We start from the raw sequence: 22,225 nt of genomic DNA, 5'->3' as shown, positions 1-22,225 counted from the left end.
TTTCTTCCTGCTTGTTGGAAACAGTGTTTTATCTACCGTGAAATTTGGTTTTGGTGCAGGACCTCTTGCTTTTGAGAAACTTGCTTCCTATTTGCTTGGTAATTTCCTCCTGTTTCATAGCTCTCTTTCTGGAAAACCCGAAACCCATCAATTTATGAACTACCTTGTTTTACCTTTACCTCTGCTCACTTTGTTCCCACGGGATCACTTTTGCTTTAATTTGTATTTTGAAATAATTTCAAACTAATACAAAAGTTGCAAGAGTGATACATGGAACCCTGATATACCTTTGTCCACATTACTACTTTTTAACTTTTTTTGTCCCTGTCCTTTAAAAAATTTTCTCTTTGATGGTTACAAGATGGGGGTTTTCCAGGTCTATAGTTCCCTCCACGTTTCTCAGTGGGCATTCTGTGTAAGAAAGAGCCTGGCTCCATTTTTTTGGTCTTTATATTTATTTCTCTGTTATTAGCCTGGAATTATGAGTTCCTGTTTCATTTAATGTGTTATAACTTAGTACTCTCATTGATTATTTTGGTGCTCAGATTCTCCCTATTTTATCTGTAAATTTTTCTGCAAAAGATGTGTCCTTTTTTTAAAAAAATATGTATTTTTAGAGAGGGGGGAAGGGATAGAGAAAGGGAGGGAGAGAAACACAGTCAGCCATCCCTCTCATGCTCCCAACTGGGGACCAGGCCCACAATCCAGGCCTGTGCCCTGACTGGGAATTGAACTGGCGACCCTTTGGTTCACAGGCCAGCACTTAATCCATGAGTCACACCAGCCAGGGCACAAAATGTCCTTTTAAAAGAACAACCAACACTGCTACCACAAAAAAAGGGTAATTTAAAATAATTTATTAAAAGATTAAGTTAAAAAATTAAAGTTTACATTCCCCTGATTGTTTCATGTTTTTTGTATAACGGTGGATTTGTAGTTAGTTTGTTAAAATCAGGATCCAAAATTAAAGTCCATGCACTGCATCTGGTTAATATGCATCTTAAGTTTCTTACTGTGTAAGTTTCTTCCCCACCCCCTAACTGGCAGTTTATTTATTGAAGGAACTGTGTTGTTTGTCCTGTAAACAGGACATGTTTCCTACATCATTGACTTTGCTGATTGCAAAGTCATTTTATCTGCCCCTCTATTTCTGTTCGTTGGTACTTAGTTCTAGATGAGGTTCAATAATGTTTAAATTCAAGTTTTTGCCAGGAATACATCACAAGTGGCAGCACTTCCTCAGGTTTCTTTATTTTGATCTTTTTCTTCTTGTTGGAGGTCATTTCCAAATATCTTATTATTCTTGACTGTCCATTTATAATTAAGTGTTAGCAACTGAGAAGTTAGTTGGAAGCTCCTAGTGCCTGAGCAGGAGATACAGGTTTGTGAGCTTCTTTAGGGGCAAGCCTGCATCTTCATAGATAGAGGTGGGGCACAGATGTCAGAATCTGGAGGTCTATTAATTCTTAGCTTCTTCTGAGGGACTCTTTTTCGGTCTCCTACTGGGAGGTACAAGTACAGCTGCCAGAATTCTGGAATAGGGCTGGTGGAGGGATCGGCTGTATACCTGCCTGGCCAGGTTGAGGAGAAGATCAGGGGCCCCAAATGCTCACGGTATAGACTTCCATTCAGTCTTCTCATTTGTGGCCTATGGCTTCAGTTCTGGGAGCCTTTCCTTGTTTCTCTTACTTCTGAGCTATTCTGGGATTCCGTTGGCCTGCTTCCGTTCGGTATCCCATGCTGTCAGTTTTCACTTCCTCGAATCTGTTAGGTCAGTTAATTTTCCTTTTTACACATTCTTGTTGCAAAAGTTTGTGGAAATCTTTCGTTTCCTATGATCTCTTCTCCCCTCTCTTGTATACCTTTATATTCTTTACTGTCCTCTTAGGCGGGCAATCTATGCATTTAACTGGAAGTCCTCACCTAATAAGCTTTGTTTTTCTAGGGCTGTCTTTTACATTTGATTATCATTAATGTGTACTCCAACTCAGAAGCAAGTTCATATTCGTATCTTTACTGAGATCAAACCGGTGACCTAGTCTTTCCAGTATTTATATATCTCACCTGTCAGGTTCGGACATTGTTTTAGATGCTGGAGATACAGTGGTGAGAAAGATTTGGCTTCTGTTTTCATGGAATTAATACTTGAATCCGGGAGGCAGGTATTATAATACAAATAGTTAAAATGTTGGTACAGTGTGTATAACAAAAGGAGTCTTTGACCACAGATAACATTCTATAGAATCATTATAACAAGGCATAAACCCAAGGCAATGACCCATTTATTATGGCAGTATTTTTTACCCAAAATCCCTATTTTAATTATTCTTCCACTTATTTACAGAAATAGCCACTAATGATGACCTTCATCAGTTGGAGTGTGATACCAAAAAGACTAGGACATAGGTTTGATATCAGTGAGAACTATTGATTTTGTATGGATAAACTCTTTTCTGGCTAATTCCTTGTCTGATTGTCATTGAAATAGTGACCTTGATTTTAAAGGATGATTTCTTTCTTTTACAATAGAATGAATGCATGACAGTTCCTCAAGGTGGGACACATCTACTCTTAACTTTCCTGCACCATTTACTTAGATCTTACTCCTTTGTCTTTCCAAAGGCTGCGGTAACAATGCCAGATGTCTTCAAACAACAGAAATTTATGTAGTGTGGAGGCTAGAAGTTTGAAATCAAGATGTCAACAAAACGATCCTCTTTCTGAAGGTTCTGGTGGAAGATCTGTTCCATGCCTTTCTCTGAGCTTCCGGTGTTGCCAGCAGTCCTTGGTGTTCCTTGGCTTGCAGATACAATGCTCTGATCTCTTCTTTCATCACCACATGCAATTCTTGCTGTACGTCTGTGTCTTCACCTGCCATTCTTCTTTTTGTATCTGTCCTTGTGTCTCTTTTCTTTTTGTAAAGATGACAGTCATATTGGATTAACTGCCCATCCTATTCAGTGTGACCGTATCTCAGCTTACCTCTTAATTCTGCAAAAGACTCTGTTTCCAAATAAGGTCACATTTATAGGTACTACAGGTTAGGACTTCAGCATATCTTTTAGGGGGGCAGAATTCAACCCACAACATTGCTATTCCTTTCACATGTTATTTATTCCCTTCACAATGAATGTTATTGGTAGAAATTATCACCAAACGAAAGTGAAAACTGTACACAGTATTCCACTGCTGTTCAAAAACTGCCTGAAGATTCTTATAGGTGACATTGACAACCAATTAACCTTGGAGGATAAAAAGAAATTTTGGAGGTAATGGAAAACATACATAAAGATTAAATTAAAAAAAAGAAATTTGAGTCTCTACTGATGTTCTTATGAAGGGAAGTTGAAGGTCTTGGAGCAACATCTGGACAGGAAGAATGAGCCAATCGTAACTTTTTGAGTGTGGCTCACTCTCCTAGTTTCTTTTCTTAGAAAGTAACCTTTAAAAATGCAATTAAAACTATTTCAAATCAGGGACCTTGCATGTTCATTTAGTGTTGAATCAAGAAGGGCACAGGCTCATGGATGGAGAACAGATGCAGCTTGTTGCAGTGGGGGTGCTTAGGGAGTGGAGGGATTGAGCAAACCAGAAAAAGGACTCATGGACGTGGACAACAGGGTAGTGATTGCTGGGAGGAGAGGTATAAGGGGACTAAATGGCAATTGAGAAAATAAAAAAGATTATATATTTAAAAAAAAGATGGGCACAGACTTCTGGTCAAGATGGTGGCATAGGGAAACAACAGTAGAGTGGCTGAAGCTGGGAATCAAATCAATGATTTGGAACATAAGGAAGCAAAAACAACCAATCAAAACAAGAAGAAGAAAAAAGAATCCAAAAAAAAAAAAAAAACCAACCAAGGATAGTGTAAGCAATCTCTGTGACAACCTCAAGCATTCCAACATTTGCATCACAGGGGTGCCAGAAGGAGAATAGAAAGAGTAAGAAATTGGAAATCTATTTGAAAAAATAATGAAAGAAAACTTCCCTAATTTGGTGAAAGAAATAGACACTCAAGTCCAGGAAGCACAGAGAGTCCCAACCAAGATGGATGCGAAGATGTCCACACCAAGACACACTATAATTAAAATGCCAAAGATTAAAGATAAAGAGAGAATCTTAAAAGCAGCAAGAGAAAAGCAGTTAGCTACCTACAGGGGAGTTTCCATAAGAATGTCAGCTGATTTCTCAAAAGAATCTTTGCAGGCTAAAAGGGATTGGCAAGAAATATTCAAAACCATGAAAAGCAGGGACCTACAGGCAAGATTGCTCTAACCAGCAAAGATACTTAGAACCAAAGGGCAGATAATCTTTCCAGACAAGAAAAAACTAAAGTTCATCATCACCAAACCATTATTATATGAAATGTTAAAGAGACTAATTTAATAAAAAGATCAGAACTATGAACAATAAAATGGCAATAAATACATTATCTAGCCACAACTGAATCTACAAAACAATGTAAGGAAACAAGAAAAACAGAGACAGAATCATGGACACAGAGTATTTTGTTGGTTGCCAGATGGGAGGGCATGAGTAAAGAGGTGAGGGGATTAAGAAATACAAATAGGTAGTTACAGAATAGCCATGCGGACATAAAGTGTAGTATAGGAGATGGAATAGCCAAAGAACTTATACACATGACACAATGGTGGGGGGGTGCTGGGTGGAGGGGGGAAAACAGGGAGGAATCAGGACAGGTGTAATAGCATAATCAATAAAATATAATTTTTTAAAAAAAGGAAGGGTAAGAGTAAAAACTGGCGTGTAGCTGTTAGAAATGTGGCTCCTAAGAGGCTTCAGATAATTTACTCTTATTCCCTTTTTTCTTATAGTTAGAAGAGAAGATAAAAGGAATTGATTCATGAAGAATCTGCTCAATAAGTGTATATTAAGCCACTGGTTGAATTTCCATCAAAAAGAGATTAAGCGTGAGAATGGAGAGGAAGGTTGACTCCAGGTGAGTGATGGGATTTTACAAAAAAGCCACCTGAAATTGTGGCTCATATAAAAGCCTGTAAATATTTTTTTTGTGTGAAAATAGTAAATAATAGAAAAAAAGTGTTTTCCTAAATTATGAATGGTGAGATATGAAGTTTGGGTAAGGAATTTTTGTTGTTGATTTTGGGTTTCTTCTCATCCAAAGATCACTTCATAACTTACGTTACAATGAAAAACTGTCTTACGTGTGTAGAAATATCTATCTTTAATGTTTTGATTTTGATTCATTTATTGAGCCATACCTTGCACTGGGTGCTGGGGCTACCGCAGTGAAAAAGACAGACTGTACTGTCTTCTCTAGAGCAGTACACAGGGAAGTGCCACAGTGCAACAGGTTTCTGTGCTTTGCAGAGAGTCCTGAAGAAACAGCCTAACCTCCTTGACAGCAAGGTGCCTGGGTCGGTGAAGATTACTCTGAATGAATTCTCCCAGGGCATGAATGACAAGTAGTGCCATGAGGGAGGTTGCAGATGATGTCCCAGTTGCATCCTGGGTAGATACAGGAGGACTGGAAAATATCAGACCAAAATTGAAACAGGTTATGAAATGGCCCTTGAAACCTCCAAGTCTCATCTGAATGGGTATTCAGCCACCTGAAGGAATTAAAAGGAATTCTTTGGTATGGGCCACCTGGATACTCTAAAACACTAATTGCAAAGCCTTTGGCTAATGAGGTTGGACTGAATTTCTTAGCCATAAAGGAACATGCATTAACGAATCCATATGTTGGTGAATCTGAAAGAGCGGTTGGAGAGGCCTTCGGAAAAGCAAGAGTGGTAGCTCCTTCCATTATTTTCCTTGATGAACTGGATGCCTTAGCAGTTGGAAGGGGCAGTTCTTCAGATTCTGGGAGTACGTAGGGCCGACCTTGTGTTGGCTCAGCTCCTAATGGAAATGGATGGCATTGGACCGTTAAAAGATGTGACAGTTTTGACAGCTACTAACTGCCCAACGTTGTGATGCGGCCTGGAAGAATTGATAGAATTGTCTATGTGCCTTTACCAGATGCAGCAACTAGGAGGGAAATGTTCAACCAACAGTTTCTCTCCATGCCAATCAGTCAGGACATTGATCTGGATGAACTCATTCTCCAAATGGACACACATTTGGGAGCAGAGATCAAAGCTGTCCATAGAGAGGCAGCCCTTCTGGTGCTGGAAGAAGACACTCAAGCCAATTGCATTGGGAGAAAACATTTTATTCAAGCCTTAAGCACTGTGACACTGAGAATTCCTGAGTCATTGAGACTCTTCTATGAAGATAATCGGGAGAAGGGTAGATTACCTATACCCTGAAAAAACATACATATTCATTATGCTAAAAATGCTTTGTAGAGAAAATTTGTTTTTATGTTTTGTCTTGACAGTGTCAAAAAAAGAAATCCTCAGTTGATTCAGCGCCGGCCTGTGAACCAAAGGGCCACTGGTTTGATTCCCAGTCAGGGCACATGCCTGGGTTGTGGGCTAGGTCCCCAGTTGGGGGTGTGCAAGAGGCAACTAATTGATGTTTCTCTAACGCATCGATGTTTCTCTCCTGCTTTCTTGCTCCCTTCCTCTCTCTCGGAAAATAAATAAAATCTTAAATTGCCCTGGCTGGGGCAATTGCATTGTCTTGCAAGTTGAAGGGTCACTGGTTTGATTCCTGGTCAGGGCACAGGCCTGGGTGTGGGCCAGGTCCCTGGTTGGGGGCATGCGAGGGGCAACCAATCAATGATTCTCTGGCACATTGATGTTTCTCTCCCTCTCTCCCTCTCCTCCCCTTTCTCTATTAAATAAAAAATAAATAAATAAATTATGTATAGGAATGTCTTTATACTCATGAAGGTGGCTTCTTCCAGAAATGATTTACATTTCCCTCTTTTAGTCTCTTTGATATATTACTGGTCAGGAATCACCTTTAACCTGTTTTAAGGCTTGTAATTCTCTGACTCTGGTAAAGCCCAGACCAGAAATTCCTGCCAGACTGCAATAGTTTCCACTCACCCATACCCTCAATGTTGTGTGTGGCCCCTGAGTCTTTTGGAGATGGACTTGTGTTTATTAAACTGATGTACAAACTACAATGGCATTTACTTTGAATCATTCCAATGGATAAAGTACCAGTCTTTTAGTTTATATTGAGAATTATAATTGTCAGGGAAACCAGCGATGTATGCCACCCCTCTCCCAGGAAGGCACTAGATGCAGGAAACCATGTTACATTCAGAAGATTTCTTAGGGAGTTTGAAATCAGTTTGGAAACATAGTTGATGCTTCATGTCCATGACTGCTAGAATGACGGTATCAAAATGCAAATCTGACTGTCACCCTTTTTCTACTTAGAAGTCACTTAGAGTCACTTTCCAGTCACTCTTGTTGCCTTTGGGCTCCAGTCCAAGCTCCTTAGCTTTCCTTCGAGGGCTTCTCCTCAGCCCATTTCCCAGCCTCACTTTTTACCATTCCATGCCTCCTGTTCTGTTGGCAATAATAGTCCTGCTCTATAAGTTTGGATTAGGTTCAGAAAATCGAAAACCACAGATGCTAAATAAGATAGAAGTTATTCCCCTTTCACATATGGGAAATCTGTGGGTAAGTGGCCTAGAGCTGTTGTGATTGTTCTGTCCAATAAGGTCCTCATGGGCTGGAACCTTCCCCTTCTCCACTCCCCCTAGGGAGTGGTCCTCATTCTCCCAGTCCAAGTTCACAGCCATTCTGGGCCTCACAGTGGAGGAAGAAGGAAAAGTGTGCATTTGCTGGCTCTTAAGACATTACTGGAAGCTGGCACCTGATGATCCTACCGTAATTTCAGAAGTTAGTAGCAGGGGGACCTGAGAAATTTAGTCTTTATTCTGGGCAGCCAGCCATGTGCCCAACCGAACATTTTTTCTGTGGAAGAAGGAGAGGGTAGGCAGCGGTTGTGTGGTGGTGTCCTTTGTGCACTTGCTGTAAGCTGTCCACATCTTGTTTGCTTGTTGTGCAACATCTTAACTTTAAATACATATTTGCCTTTGTAGCCTTAGGTCTGCCTTTGTTGTAGGTTCTTAATACTGAGTGGATAAGCACGCTACAGGACACATCTGCAAAGTACATTGTCAAACGAATTGGTCGGGCATGGCTTCCCCGGGTGCTTTTCCGTGAACATTTTCAAGTTCTGTCTTTCTCCTCACTTTTATTTGTACCTCTTGGCTAATCATATCTTCCTGTTGAAAACATAGTAATACACAGTAATACAATTACTGTATTTTTAGTTAAGCCAGGCTCCTCCCCTGTTTTTCATAATTTTTGGCTTATTGGTATTGTGTTTTGAAAGCGCCTGTTTGAACCATTTCATATTTCTTTCAACCTTTCCATTCTTCTACTCTTCCTCCCTTATATAATTTAACAAATGTCTTATGAGTACCTACCATGTCCCTGGCAGTATGTTAGGGACCGAGTATGTATTATCAAATAAAAATTGTCCTTGTCATCATGAGGCTTACTTATAGGTTATGGGAAACAGGCACATAGGTAAAGAGATATATAATTTCAGTTTCTAATCTCTTCCTTTAGGTGTTGATTTTTTTGTTAGAATGATTTAGCTTTCTGGGGCTACCAGACTTACACTGATGTTGATATCTCTATGTCTTTAAACTTCCAGATCTGTAAATAGTTCATGTGCTGCTTGAATTGCTAGGTGTTAAGGAGGAGCCCAGGGAGGCTGACGAGAGGAGGGAGCAGTGGGGACAGGGGTGGCCTCCGGCTTGGGCTTCCCAAGCTTCTGCACTCAGCTTCTGCTGAGTGCCGACCCCCTGTCTGATTAGGCCGCAGGGCTTCGAAGGGGCACTGTCTCAGCAAACCTGCCACCAGTGTGACAGAATACCTTCCTGGGCTTTGAACCTTTTGGGGCCTCTTTTTATTTTAAAGTGAGTGGGATGGATTATTTATTTAAAATTTTTTTGTTAACCTTTTATTTTGAAATAATTTCAAACGTTATGAAATGTTAAAAGCATAGGACAAAGAACTATAAACCTTTCTTCTTCCAGATTCTCCTATTATTAACATTTTGCCACGTTCGTCTGTCTGTCTCTGTTTCTCTCTTGGCATTTTCCTGTCATTTGCGGGCATGCGCAGAGGGGCAAAACTCAGTGTATGTGTTCCCAGTGGAGGTCCAGCAAGGCTATACTCTGTCTTCTCGTTTCAGCTCTCGTAATGTAAAACAAGTGTCCTTCTTTTCATCCTGTGTAAGGCCATGTTTTCACAGTTTTGTGCTTCTTGTCGATGACTTCTCTGTTTACAGAGGCACCCAAGCACAGTGCTGAAGTGTTGTCTCGTGTTCCTAAGCACAAGAAGGCCATGATGTATCTCTTGGAAGAAATCAGTGTGTTAGACAGACTTTGTTCAGGATGCGTTCTAGTGCTGATGGCCAGAAGTTCAATGTTAATGAATCACTATGTGTATTAAAAAAAGTGTCTTTAAACAGAAGTACACATAAAACACGGTTATGTATTGCCTGATTGCTGAAGATGTTTTGAAGGCTCACGGGAACCTAACCATGAATTTCCTCTAAGAACACTGGTTCAATATATTCACTAATTCAGTATTTATTTGACTTTATAGAACATAATTATGGCAAACAATGAGAATCAACTATATCTGTATCGATATACCTGTAGATTTATATCTATATTTTACTTCTACCATTTCAGAGTAAGTTGAGGCCAGCTGTCCCAAAAATGTTGTAACAAAAGAAAACAACAAAATATAAGAAAAACTTTCTCTTTTATTCCTATCCTTTCTGGTCCAGGATCACGTGTGTGTGTGTGTGTGTGTGTGTGTGTGTGTGTGTATTTTTTTTTAGTCTCCTTTAATTTGGAAATCTTTTTCAGTCTTTCCTTATCTTACATGAATGACCTAAGCAGTTTTTAAAAGTTCAGAACACTTGAGCTTTTACGTATATTTCTCAATTTGGGTTTGTTCAATGGTTCTTCACGATTAAATTGAGGCTGTGCATTTTTGGCAGGAATATCACAGAAGCGAGGCTGTGTTTTTCTTAGGGCGTCAATATCAGGAGGAACGTCATGCTGACTAGGTCCCATCACCACTGATGTTAACTTTTACCCCTTAGTTGAGGGAATTTCTGCCGGGTTTCTCCCCTATAAAGTAATGAATAAGTATTCTGTGGGGAGGTACTTTTTGAAACTACATTGATGTCCTGTTCCTCATAAACTAGCACCTACTTGTTTTTGCGTCCATTGATGGTTCTTATCTGAATCAGTTATTATTGTAATAGTTCTTAAATGATGCTTTTCTAATTTCCTTCTAAGTTTATTTGGCATTCTACTGCAAAGTAGAGCTTTTTCATTCTCCCACATGTATTTATTTATTCATCTATTTATTTATATCAGTGTGGATTTATGGATTTCTATTTTATTTAGTGGATTTATTTATTTATGAATTTCTATTTTATTTTTCACTTATTAATGGGTGAAAGATTTGGACAGTGGGAGCCCTTTCAAGCTGGCTCCTATGTCTTTTCTTTTTAAAATATTTTATTTACTTATTTTGAGAGAGAGAGAGAGGAAGGGAGGGGAAAAAGAGGGAGAGAAACATTGACTGGTTGACTCGCATGCCCCCAAATGGGGATCTGGTCCATAATCCAGGCATGTGCGCTGACTGGCAACCCCTTGGTTCGCAGGCACGCCTGAGAGAACACTGAGAACATTGGTTCTCAATCCACTGAGCCACACTAGCCAGGGGGAGGCTTCTGTGTCTTTTTGAAATGCACCATCATTCTTTGAACGCTTCTTTATTTTCTGACCTAAAAAGATATTCCAGGCTCATCTTGTATTTTCCTTGTCCCAGACCTGAAAATCTCCAAGGAGCCCTGGTTCCTTTTAGTAGGGGATAGTACTTCATAAGCAGTATTTAAGCTCTAGGTGTGCTCACTGCTGATGGGATGTCATTGTTTCTAGGTGTCTCCTGCAGGCAGATCTCTGCCATCCATTTCTTAAAAATCATGCATTCATCCTAATAATGCAATCCCTTAATGTTTCTGAAATGGGATTAAAAGTTAGAATTTAGTTTTTTATGAAAGTATATGGTTTCATATTGGTGTAAAAGTCACTTTGTATGAAAATCGTTCCTAAGATGATTTTTTGTTTTTATAGAAAAGAATGTTTTTAATTTGTAAGTGATTAGCCTTAAAATGACACATGAAAATGTTAGGATCAATGACTCGTGGTATCCTCTAGCCCTGCAGTTTCTGCCTAGAGCCAGCTCAGCAGTGCCCACCTCTGGGGGCTGGCAGGTATTGCTGTCAGCGTGGGCTGCTCACTGTCCTTGAAGCATAGTTACCATCAACCTGTCTCGATGAATTTACTTTTACTTGTATGTTAAGAGGTATTTGCATCAATGCAGAGATAATTTGATTCTGTCCTCTCCCCCTTACACCTCGAATTTAAGGTCTTTTAGAGATGGTACAGTTAAGAAACTCTATTCTCCAAAGATACTGTCCAACAAGAAGTCTTCTGCCTTCTCTGGGATCCGGAGTGAGATGCCTCGTTCCCGTCATCCGGTGCAGCCTCACGCTCGGACCCAGAGGGGTCGGTTAAGAGAATTGCGCATCAGGTGAGCATGCGCGTGGTCACCTGCCCGCAGTGATTTTTCCCTTGTTCTCCCTTCTGGTTAAAATGAAGGGATGATTCTTATTCTCCTGTCTCAGTTAGTTGGACATCTTGGTGTCTTCTCTTGACTGTGAAATGTTCGGGAGAAAAGGAACTGTTTAGAATTCTGCAGACATAAAATCCATCATTGAGTGTTTTCATTCACATTCTTTAGTTGTACCTGACAAGGTGTAAACTATAGTTTCCCAGAAAAAGTCTAAGCAGGGTCCAAAAAAAAAAAAGGATCATTTTCTCTTTCTCTTGATTAGATCCATCAAAGGGTTCCATTTCTGCATTCAGTAAAATATATCATGTGGCCTCCTTGGCCAGATGTTGTGCTAGATGCTGAGCATGTGAGGTGAATAAGACATTCCTGGCCCTTGACCTCATGAAAGGTCAGATATGCTTGACAGACCATTACACGACCAGTACAGTGAAGTGTGTAAGTGCACTGAAAGGGGAGGATGTGGCACCACAGGTTCACGTGGCGAGGACAGCCATGCTAGTGTAGCCAGCAGTGACTTCCTGCAGGAAGCGTAAGCTAAGTTCTGAAGCATCACATAAGAACAAGCCAGATAAAGGGCAGGAGGAAGAAGAGCATTCCAAACCAAACCTGGAGATGAACTGGCCAAGGCAAGTCAACGTTGCGTGTGTGTGCCAGGACTGCTAGGTTCTGAGGGTACTGTAAGACGCAGCAGCTGCTCTCGGGCTCACAGGGCAGAGGGAGCAACAGGCACCTGCGAGCCGGTGACTGATTTGGTGTCATAGTGTTTACATGATGGAACAGAGTGCTGGGAGTGCAAGGCTCTTCCCGCTGCTTGGGTTGAGGAAGGTCCAGGAGGGCATCACACAGGAGCAGGCATTAAAGATGAGCCTTGATGGGTAAGTGGGCCCTTGCCAAGTGTTTTAGGTAGGAAGAATAATACAAAAAAAGCATTATCACAGACTTCCTTTTCCTCAACTCTGAAGTCTTCACTGACAATGCATTATATTGAAAGTATTTAAAAAAATAATCTTGATTTTCGCTTTATAAACATGTCCCGTCCTATGCTCTATTTGATGCAAGATTAGCTCTGATTCACCTTTTGACTCATACTAGTATCTCTCTCCTCCTGGGACCTTAAGGTTTCCCTCTCTTATCCAGAGAGCTGATGAAATAAGCCAAATGGAGTTTTAAAATGTGTGTATCCTTTCTTTTCTTCTTTCAGATGTGTGACCAGGAAGTTTTTGTATTTGTGGATTCGAAAAACTTTTGGAAGAGTATTTCCCTCTAAAGCCAGGTAGTATTAGCTCAGAACACCAAACTTCCTCCGAGTTCAGTTTGTTTGTTTGTTTGTTTGATTAAGCCCACATATATATAACCTTTATTATGGCGTGTGTAACATACCTTCCATGCTCCTGCCCCAGCCTCCAGCAGGCATTTAATAAAATGGTAATTTAACACTAATTAGTTTGACTGAATGAGTGTTTGAAGGAATCATCAAGTAAACCAGGAGAGCTAATACCCTCTGGGAAAAAAGTACTTGCCCAGAAGTAAATGAGATCTTTAAGGGCACTGGCAAGATGGACAAATTCACTTGATTGAGGGAAAAAGTTGGCACTGGCAATGGGAATGAAATGTGACTCAAGAGAAAGTCCTGCCACATCCTCGCTTTGTATAAGCTCCCACTTACTGCTTTGGGTTTTGGTTGATAGTTTTAGCTGTTGTGCCCAGAATGGACCGCAAGGGGGAGCCATAGGGGTCAGGGACACTGCAGTAAGTGGGGTGTAGAGAAGGGGCTGATGGAGGTTATGTTTCAGAGGGAGAATTGGCAACCATTGAAAATGTAAGCATTTTTTAAAAACAGATGTTATTCCCTAACTGGTGTAGCTCAGTGGATTGAGCGCAGGCCTGCAAACCAAAAGGTTGCCGGTTCAGTTCCCAGTCAGGGCACATGGCTGGGTTGGAGGCCAGGTCTCCATTGGAGGGCTCATGGGAGGCAACCACACATGGATGTTTCTTTCCATTTCCTTCTCCCTTCCTTGCCTTCTCTCTAAAAATAAAAATAAATTAAAAATCTTAAAACAAAAGAAAAATAAATAAAACCAAATGTTGTGGGTTCTCACGCCCTTCCCTCTCCCCTTACTACAGTCTTTCCTGTTTTATTTTCCTGAAGTCTGGCTTTCCTAATCGGGAACATTTCCCAAGGTCCCTTGATTCAAGGTCTCTCAAGCAAACTTGGCCTGTGTGTGTTCTCCAGAATCTTTTCTTTGTATACCCTGTAGGTGGGGGTGGTGGGGCGTGGCTCACTGTTCCCATCTCCTTTGTGTCCGGTGGAGCTCCCAATGTGGCAACAGCCCATCCCAGGTGCAGACGTCAGGTGTGGCTCACCTCTGCTCTCCCTTCTTCTGCACCTTGGCCCTGCTCCCCTTCACTGCCTGGTAGCTCTTGAATGCCCCAAATATCTTTTTTTGTCCTTCTTTTCTTGTTCTCAGGTAGAGTATTAATCTGAATTACCCAGTTTGCCATTACCGGAAGTCTCTTGTTTTTGTTATTTTTTATTCAGTTGAGTATTTTATTCATTTTTCCCACTGTTTGCTTAGAAGTTTATATGCTTGTTTATTTTTCTTTTAAGGACTTCCTTAAGAATATAATATACAGTAGTCTCCCTAATCTGCAGTTTCAGTTACTTGTGGTCAACTGCGATCTGAAAATATTAAATGGAAAATTCCAGAGATAAACAATCTGTAAGTTTTAAATGGCACGCCATTCTGACTAGCGTGATGAAAGCTTGCACTGTTCCACTCTGTCGCACCCAGGAAGTGAATCATCTCTTTGTCCAGAGTATCCATGTGATATATGTTGCATGCCCTCTTAGCCACTTAGTGGTGTCTCAGTTGTCAGATCAGCCGTTGTGGTACCACAGTGCTAGAGTTCAAGTTACCCTTATTTTGCTTAATAATGGCCCTAAAGTGCAAGGCTAGTGATGCCAACAGTTTGGGTATGCCAAAGAGAAGCTAAAAGCGCCTCCTTTAAGTGAAAAGGTGAAAACCCTAGACGTAATAAGGAAAGAGGAAATGAATGTCTGCTGAAGTTGCTAAGATGTACACGGAGAACAAATCTGTCCATGAACTTGTGAAGAAGGAAGAAGAAACTTGCGCTAGTTTGCTGAGAGAGCGGGAGAGACCACATTCACACAACTTTTATCCCACTCCTCACAGGCCACCGCACTGCTCCTTTGTTTCCTACACAAATGTTCTGCCGCGCCGGTCTTTTGACTGTTGGTGGTTTGTGCGCACCTGCCCGCCTTTTGGATGCATGAGGCTGTCTTGTCACCTGTTTATGTTGTAATCCATCCATGAGTTTTTGGTTTTGCTACAGGGCTGTCCTGTGTGTTTTATGGGGATTCAGAGATTGAACAATGTTGCCACCTCCACCGTCTTCCCCAGATCCTTTTCCTACTTAATTATATTTAACTTACATTTGACCCATATTTAGCTGGAAGTCTCTCTTCAAGTAATACCTATTTATAGCCCAAGTATTTGGGAAACGGTGATAGTATTACTGAGGAATGCGTTTGACTCCAGGAAAGTTTGGTGCTGGCTTAAACAAATTGGGATTTGCCTTTTCTCAGAAGCACTCTGGAGGTTGGTATTGGTTCAGCTGTTCAGTGAGGCCATCAAAGACTCAGCCTTCCAGTACCATCTGGTTCGCCATCCTTAGCATATCGACCCTTTGACCTCAGAGATGACATCATATAAGTGCAAGAGACTGTCTAGCTCTACACAGGAAGGAGGGGGAAGGGTGCTATCAGTTCTGTCTGTGTCTTTGTCAGGAAAGCAGAACGTTCCTGGAAACCCCCAGCTGTGTTCTGCTTCTGCCTCACTGGCCAGGGCTATGCTGCCGGCCACCTTTTGATGCAGAGGAGGCTGGGGACAAACCGTTCTTTCCAGCCTCTGTAAGGATGTCCATGAGGAAGCAGACTCTTGGCAGAGGGTGCTGGGTTAGCTATTGACTGGTGTTTGCCACGCTGCTTTACTTTCTCTTTTTACTTGTTTCTTGTTCTCTCTTTTGTGGTGGCTGGCTATGGGGGAAAGAATACCGGACTGGACTTTAGGAGACCTGGGTCTTGGTCATAACCCAGACCCTAATTGTTTGAACTGGGGATAAGTTATGGCTCTGGGCCTCAGTTTCCAAAATTACAGAATGGGAGAGTGAGAATATTTGTTCTTTTAGCCACCTATCAGAATTAGAGTTCTGACACCGTGTTCCCATTGATTAGAAGTTTGTGATGGGGTGGTTGTTTTCAACTTGCACTCTTTTTTTAAAAAAAATGTATTTATTGATTTTAGAGTGAGAAGAAGGGAGGGAGGAGAGAGAAAGAGAGAGAAACATCGATTTGTTGTTCCCCATAGTTATGCATCCATTGGTTGATCCCTGTGTGCGCCCTGACCTGGATCCGCAGCCGTGTCATTTCGGGACAGTGCTCCAGCCCGCTGAGCTGCCCGAACAGGGCTGATCACCTTTCGTTATACCTGTCTGCGGATCTTTTTTCATTTCTGTCATATTTTTAATATTCAAGAGATCTTTTTTGTTCTTCAAATGTTCCTATTTGTTTAAAAAAGTAGCATCCGGGAGGCTTATAATTTTTAGGTTAATTTAGTGATTTATTTGTTTTTAAGATTTTTTTCTGCTTATGTTGTCTGTTTCTTTGAAGCTCTCTTTTTCTGTGTGTTTCTGGGCACAGTCTCATGTTGGAACTTTCCCTCAAATGTCAAGAGACCCTTTTATTATCTGTTCACATTTTCGTTAGACACTAAAATGCTAATTTTAGAAGCTTTTATATCGATGCCCAGGGACCTGTAAGTTGAGGGCTTCGCTTCAGACTTTTTTCAGCTTTGGCATATCAGGGACGACACTCTCACCAACGGGGTTACCTGGCCAGGGCTTTCACTTCAGACTTTTGAAGCAGAGAGCAGACAGTTCCACTTGGGGACCTCCTGATGTGAGTGTCTGACGGCCTTTTCCCTTTGGCTGATCAGTTTTCCCAGAGGAAAGGGGTCCGTCAACCTTCTCCTGGGGTGGGGTGGAGGTGGGTGACGGTGGTTGAAGCTTGGCTGCCAGCAGAGGAGAGGAAATGTGGGTCTCCGACTCTTGGTTCACAGACTTCCCCAGAGCTCTGCCTGGGATTCTAGAATCCAGTGCCTCTCTGGTTGACCCTCTCCAGAGCTGAACCTGAGTCTCTGCTTGGCTAAATAATGGGATGCAGGGGCCTCACTTCCTCACCCACAGGCTTACAAATAATCCTGTGTTTCTTCTCCACCCAGGGCTCCCTCCTCCTGACGCCCCCTGTTCCCACCCACTTCTGGAGCTTGTGCCACCAGCTGGTTGCTTCTTGACTTCCCCACCACAGGATACTTCCCCCTCTGCTTTCTCTGATCTGTTGATTCACTCGCCTGCTTTCCATTGTCCGAATCTGTTGACATCCCTTGTCTCTCTTCGTTGCTCCTAGTCTCTTTGTCTTTGTGGGCTTACACCTTTCGAATGTATTTGCTGCTGTTTCAGGGAGGTTTTAGGAAGGGGAGGAAGTAGGTAAATAGTAGATGGTAGAAGAAAGCACATGTGCAAACGGAAGTAGTTCTTTTACTTTACAGTATTTAAAAATCATGAACAAAGTTATTGTTAAACTTTTTTAAACTACAGAAATGTATAATGTATGAAATACTGGTCTTTTATAATCACATCCTGAGAGGGAACCCCTGGTAATAGTTTGGGATTCTGGAGATCTTTCCAGGCTTTTTTTTCCCTTTTTTAAATTTTAATTGTTGTTCAAGTACAGTTTTCTGTCCTTTACTCCCATCCCAGCCCACCCCCGCAGCCCTCCCCACCTCCCTCCCGTTTCCACCCTATTTACAGGCTTTTTATACATGTAATAAAGTCATGTATATATGTATATACACACATATATAAAAATATGAATAGGTGCACATGTACTTTAAAATATATATGTATTTGGTATATATTACATTAATAATTCAAAAAGATGGGTACCAAAATACAAAAATGTTAATTTTTTAAAAATGGCATTATGTTATATATACTGTGAGGTGACTTTATTTTTTTTTCACCTACCAACTTTTTTTTTTTTTTGGTATCTCTCCCTATCAGTATCCTTAGTTTCAGTTCATTTATTAAAATAATGACCTGGCTGGCATAGCTCAGTGGATTGAGCGTGGGCTGCGAACCAAAGCATCGCAGGTTTGATTCCCAGTCAGGGCACATGCCTGGGTTTCAGGCCACAGCCCCCAGCAACCACACATTGATGTTTCTCTCTCTCTCTCTCTTTCTCCTTCCCTTCCCTCTCTAAAAATAAATAAATAAAATCTTTAAAAAAATGACCACATGGCATTGATTGAATTTAACCTGCCTTCTTTTAGTGGACATATGCAGTATTTCTTTTTTATTATTGTGACCAACAGTGAGTTGAGCTTCCCTGTGTACATCTTCACAGGCTGGTTTTTTGAAACTGGGCGTGGGTGAGGGGGAAGTATATGTCAGTGGGCTGCAGAACCATGAGAGGCAGTTCAAGGGGGGTGACAGGACTAGAGTCCGTGAGTTGCGAATCAGCTTGGCAGTGCCTCGTTAGGGTCGACACAGTGTCTCTGCTCTTCTGTTTTCCTTCTTGTTCCCCCTCATTATTTTCCCCTCAGTAGGCATTGACTTATTTTATAACTTTTGCTTGCCTGTGTGAGAAGTGAGCTACCACTTTTTACTATTCAAAAAAATTCTTTAGCCTGGTGAGTGAAAAAATTTGAGAATAATTCTCAACTCACTTAGGGTACTTGAAAAGTCATGTTTTTATTTACATTAACATCTTTCATTGGTAGGAGATACAGTATAAAATTTTAGGCCTCATTTCTAGTTTAAGTAGCTCTGTTTTTGATCTGAAGATGTTAAATATGTCTATTTTTACTTTATTTTGGTGTTACCAAATCATGAACCACACCTTACTGTGAGAAAGCAGTGGCAATAGGAAACTGCGCTTTGGGAAGAGAGAGCAGTTTCAACATCATCGCGTATCTCTGCTTTTTCCCTTGCCCTAGGTTCCACTACAGGCAAAGAATACTCCGGAAGGCCTTCGAGGAGTGGAAAGAAGAGTGGTGGGTGTGCCATCGAGAGTGGAAACTCTGTGTTCGAGCCGACTGTCACTACAGGTCAGATGTCGTTTGTGTCACCCCACGTTTACTCGTACACGTTGTCAAATCGTTCCTTGGCATGCTTATGGTCAGAGAGAATAGTTCTGAATCGTTTCCTGTTTTTCTTCAAACTCTCTCAGAGTGACAAGATCAAAACCTGGAGTCAAACCCAACACATGTGCGCGTGGGCACACACACACAGACACTCCTCTAATTCCAGTGACCGTTAGGTATTGGTCACGCTAGTGGTTCGAGTAGGGTTTTCTCCTTCACTTTCACTCCTTTTTTGTTGTTGTTTTACATTTTATTTATTTATTTTTAGAGAGAGGGGAAAGGAGGGAGAAAGAGAGGAAGAGAAACATTGATGTGAGAGAGAAACATCGATTGCCTGCCTTTCGCAGGCCCCCAGCCAAGGGCCTGGTCCACAACCCAGCCCTGACTGGGAACCGAACCAGCAACCTTTTGGCCCACAGGCCAGTGCTCAATCCATTAAGCCCCACCAGCCAGGGCATGAGTTTTACTTCTGTCTAATTTTTACTTCTGTAACATAAGTTATTTTAATTTATACTGATTATAGGAGAAAATACATAACCAATAAATCTTACACATTGTGTGTTTAAAATGATGTTTACTCTCATTATAATCACTTCTTTATTTAGTTTCTCTCTTGTACGGGTTTTGATTTATATATTTTAGACAAAATATATAATGTATCTAATATACAATGTATCTGATATTTAGATACATTGAATAACTCTCATCTGCTAGAGTATGACATTAAGTCTTAGGAAATGGGGTGGTGGAAATACAGAGGGACTGATGTCGGAATGTGTCTAGTGTATGTATTGAGAAGGAAAAGAAAGGAAAAAAAGTGTCATTGACCATGTTTTAGTGCAGAGGAGAAGAGTGATGTTTTACATACTGTAGACATTAAGTTGATTGTGACTGTCATTCCAGACATTAGGGCTTTGTGGATGCTGAAGGCGAAGCCATTCTCACAAAGGCCAAGGCTTTTCTCCTCAGTGACACTGTGAGGTGTGGGGAACAACACTCTGTCAAGGACCGCAGGTTTTACCATGACCACAGGAAATGAAATTTTAGCTCAGGATATAGATATGTTCTGTATCGGAAATGTTCATGGTAATTTCTCCTGAGTAGGGACTGGGTACAACAAATTAGGAATTGTTCTGCTTTAAAGAAAGGGCATTTGCTTCTTTGGCTCCGCAGGTATTACTTGTATGGTCTGGCGTTCCAGACCTGGAAGGCCTACGTGCGTCAGCGGCAGGCTGTGAAGAACAAGTACGTGAGAGCCGAAGATTATGGTGAGAAACGGAGATGCATGTCTAAAGAAAATGCCCAGACTGACTTTCCTTTATTAAGATTTCAGTTTTTGGGAGCAGTTTTAGATTCACAGCAAAATTGAGGAGCAGGTACAGTGATTACCCATATGCCTTCTGCCCCTTCACATGCATAGCTTCCCCCATTCGTAAATATTTTCTCCCAGTTGGTGGTTTTCTTTTCATTCTCAGTAGTGTCTCTTACAGAGCAAAAGTTTTTAATTTTGATGAAGTACAGTTCATCAAATTTTTGTCTTATGGATTGTGTTTCTGATAGCTTGTGTAAGAATTCTACTTAATCCAAAGTTGCAAAGATTTTCTCCTGAAAGTTCTGTGGTTTTACTTATGGATCTTGTATATCCTGCAGCCTTGCTAAATTCATTTACTAGTTCTAGGATCTTTTATGTAGATTGAATGGGATTTTCTCTACAGTCATCGGTAAACAGAGACAGCTTTATTCCTTCCTTTCCAGGATATCTTTATTGCATTGTCTAGGGCTTCCAGCGTGACACTGAACAGGGGTTGTGAGAGTGGGCATCCTTGTCTCATTCCTGCTCTTAGGGGGAAAGCTTTTGGTTTTTAACCTTTAGATGTGATATTAACTATAGGTTATTTGTAGATATCCTTTATCAGGTCAAGGAGGTTCTCTTATATTCCTAGTTTTATGAGCACTTTTATCATTAATAGATGTTGGATTTTGTCATCATTTTTCTCTATTTTGAGGTGATTCTGTGGCCATTTTTTTAGTTTGTTAATATGTTGAATTATATAGAGTGACTTTTGAATTTTGAACCAGCCATACATTCTTCAAATTAACACCAATCTTTATGTATTGCTGGGTTCAATTTGCTAATTTTTTTTTTACCCTCATCCAAGGACATTCTTATTGATTTTAGAGAGAAGGGCAGGGAGGAAGAAAGACGGAGAGAAACATTGATGCGAGAAAGAAATATTGATTGGTTGCCTTCTGCATGTGCCCCAACCAGGGATCTAACCGGCAACCCAGGCATGTGCCCTGATTGGGAATTGAACCGATGATCTTTCAGTTTGTGGGGTGATGCCCAACCAACTCCATATTATAGAGTTTAAAGAAAAGTCACTTGGGTTTTTAAGATAGAAGAGTTACTTCTGACATATGACATTGTTTTAGGCCATGTCCACAGGCCTCAGGGAGTACCCATTTACTCTTGCACTGGTAAATAAAACGTCTGCAAGTACAACCAGGCCTTGGGGAGGACTAGTTCTCAAATTGTCATCAGAATCTTGGTAGAGACGATTAATGCCAATTCCTGGGTTCCATGCTCAGAAAATAACAGCTTGCACTTATTGGAGACACTTATCATAGACAGTCTAATTTACTCTTTGCAAATATAACCTCTAAGGGAGGCAGCGTTTTATAGATAAAGAACTTGTGCAAGGTTACTTAGCTAATAAATGACAAGGTCAGTATTTAGACTTGGCTTGTCTTATCTTGGGAGACCAGACTTTAAACCATAGCACCATGCCAGTCCTTGTGGCCTAGGGGGTGTTGATTCCTGAGATCTGGGGTGGGCTCGAGGAAGCCCCATGTTAAACTTTTCTTCATAATTTGAGTCCACTTGTCAGCAACTATGACATATAAAGTGTAGCTCCAGTCCTACTGACTGCGTTTTGGAGAATGTTCTAAAAATGGTTTATATAATTGCTTTGTATCCTTTGTATACTAAAAAGTAAAGAAATTTACTTTATTGGTAATGACTTTCATAATGAAAATGGATTTACCACAAAGGGAAATCTGTTGACCTTTGCAGTTCTGTATCTAGTAATTTGTCTTTTCTCCGGGATCATTACTGGTCTTTGTTACTGTTTCCCAAACAGATACAGAGAGTATTTTTTTTGTTTGCTTATATTACTCAATTATTATTTCAAACAGCAAGTTTTGTAATACAGTTTCTTATTTTTTAAACTTTGTATTGTGGAAAAAATTTAAATCTCTAAAAAATTGAAAAATAGACTAATGAACCTCCCACCCAACTTCAACAATTATCAACTCACACCAGTCTCCCTTCTCTGCTTCCTGTGTTACTCACATCGTTTCATCTGTAAATGT

At 40.8% G+C, this 22,225-nt stretch overlaps 1 protein-coding gene across 1 annotated transcript in view; it reads left to right on the top strand.

The window, feature by feature from the left end:
* The first annotated feature begins 4,860 nt into the window (after window positions 1-4,860).
* Window positions 4,861-22,225, top strand: part of SFI1 (SFI1 centrin binding protein) — a 50,748-nt gene continuing 33,383 nt past the window's right edge. Inside the window, 6 exon segments of the mRNA XM_045826731.1 lie at window positions 4,861-4,936; window positions 4,938-4,963; window positions 11,424-11,588; window positions 12,832-12,903; window positions 18,707-18,817; window positions 20,027-20,121. Coding sequence (XP_045682687.1) covers window positions 4,868-4,936; window positions 4,938-4,963; window positions 11,424-11,588; window positions 12,832-12,903; window positions 18,707-18,817; window positions 20,027-20,121 — 538 coding nt within the window. The 5' untranslated portion in view covers window positions 4,861-4,867.

The sequence above is a fragment of the Phyllostomus hastatus genome, unplaced genomic scaffold, assembly GCF_019186645.2.
Source record: "Phyllostomus hastatus isolate PE091 unplaced genomic scaffold, TTU_PhHast_1.1 phas_scaffold_760, whole genome shotgun sequence".
NCBI lineage: Eukaryota > Metazoa > Chordata > Mammalia > Chiroptera > Phyllostomidae > Phyllostomus > Phyllostomus hastatus.
Note: the sequence above shows the minus strand (reverse complement) of the source record. Positions and strands in the feature narration are given on the sequence as shown.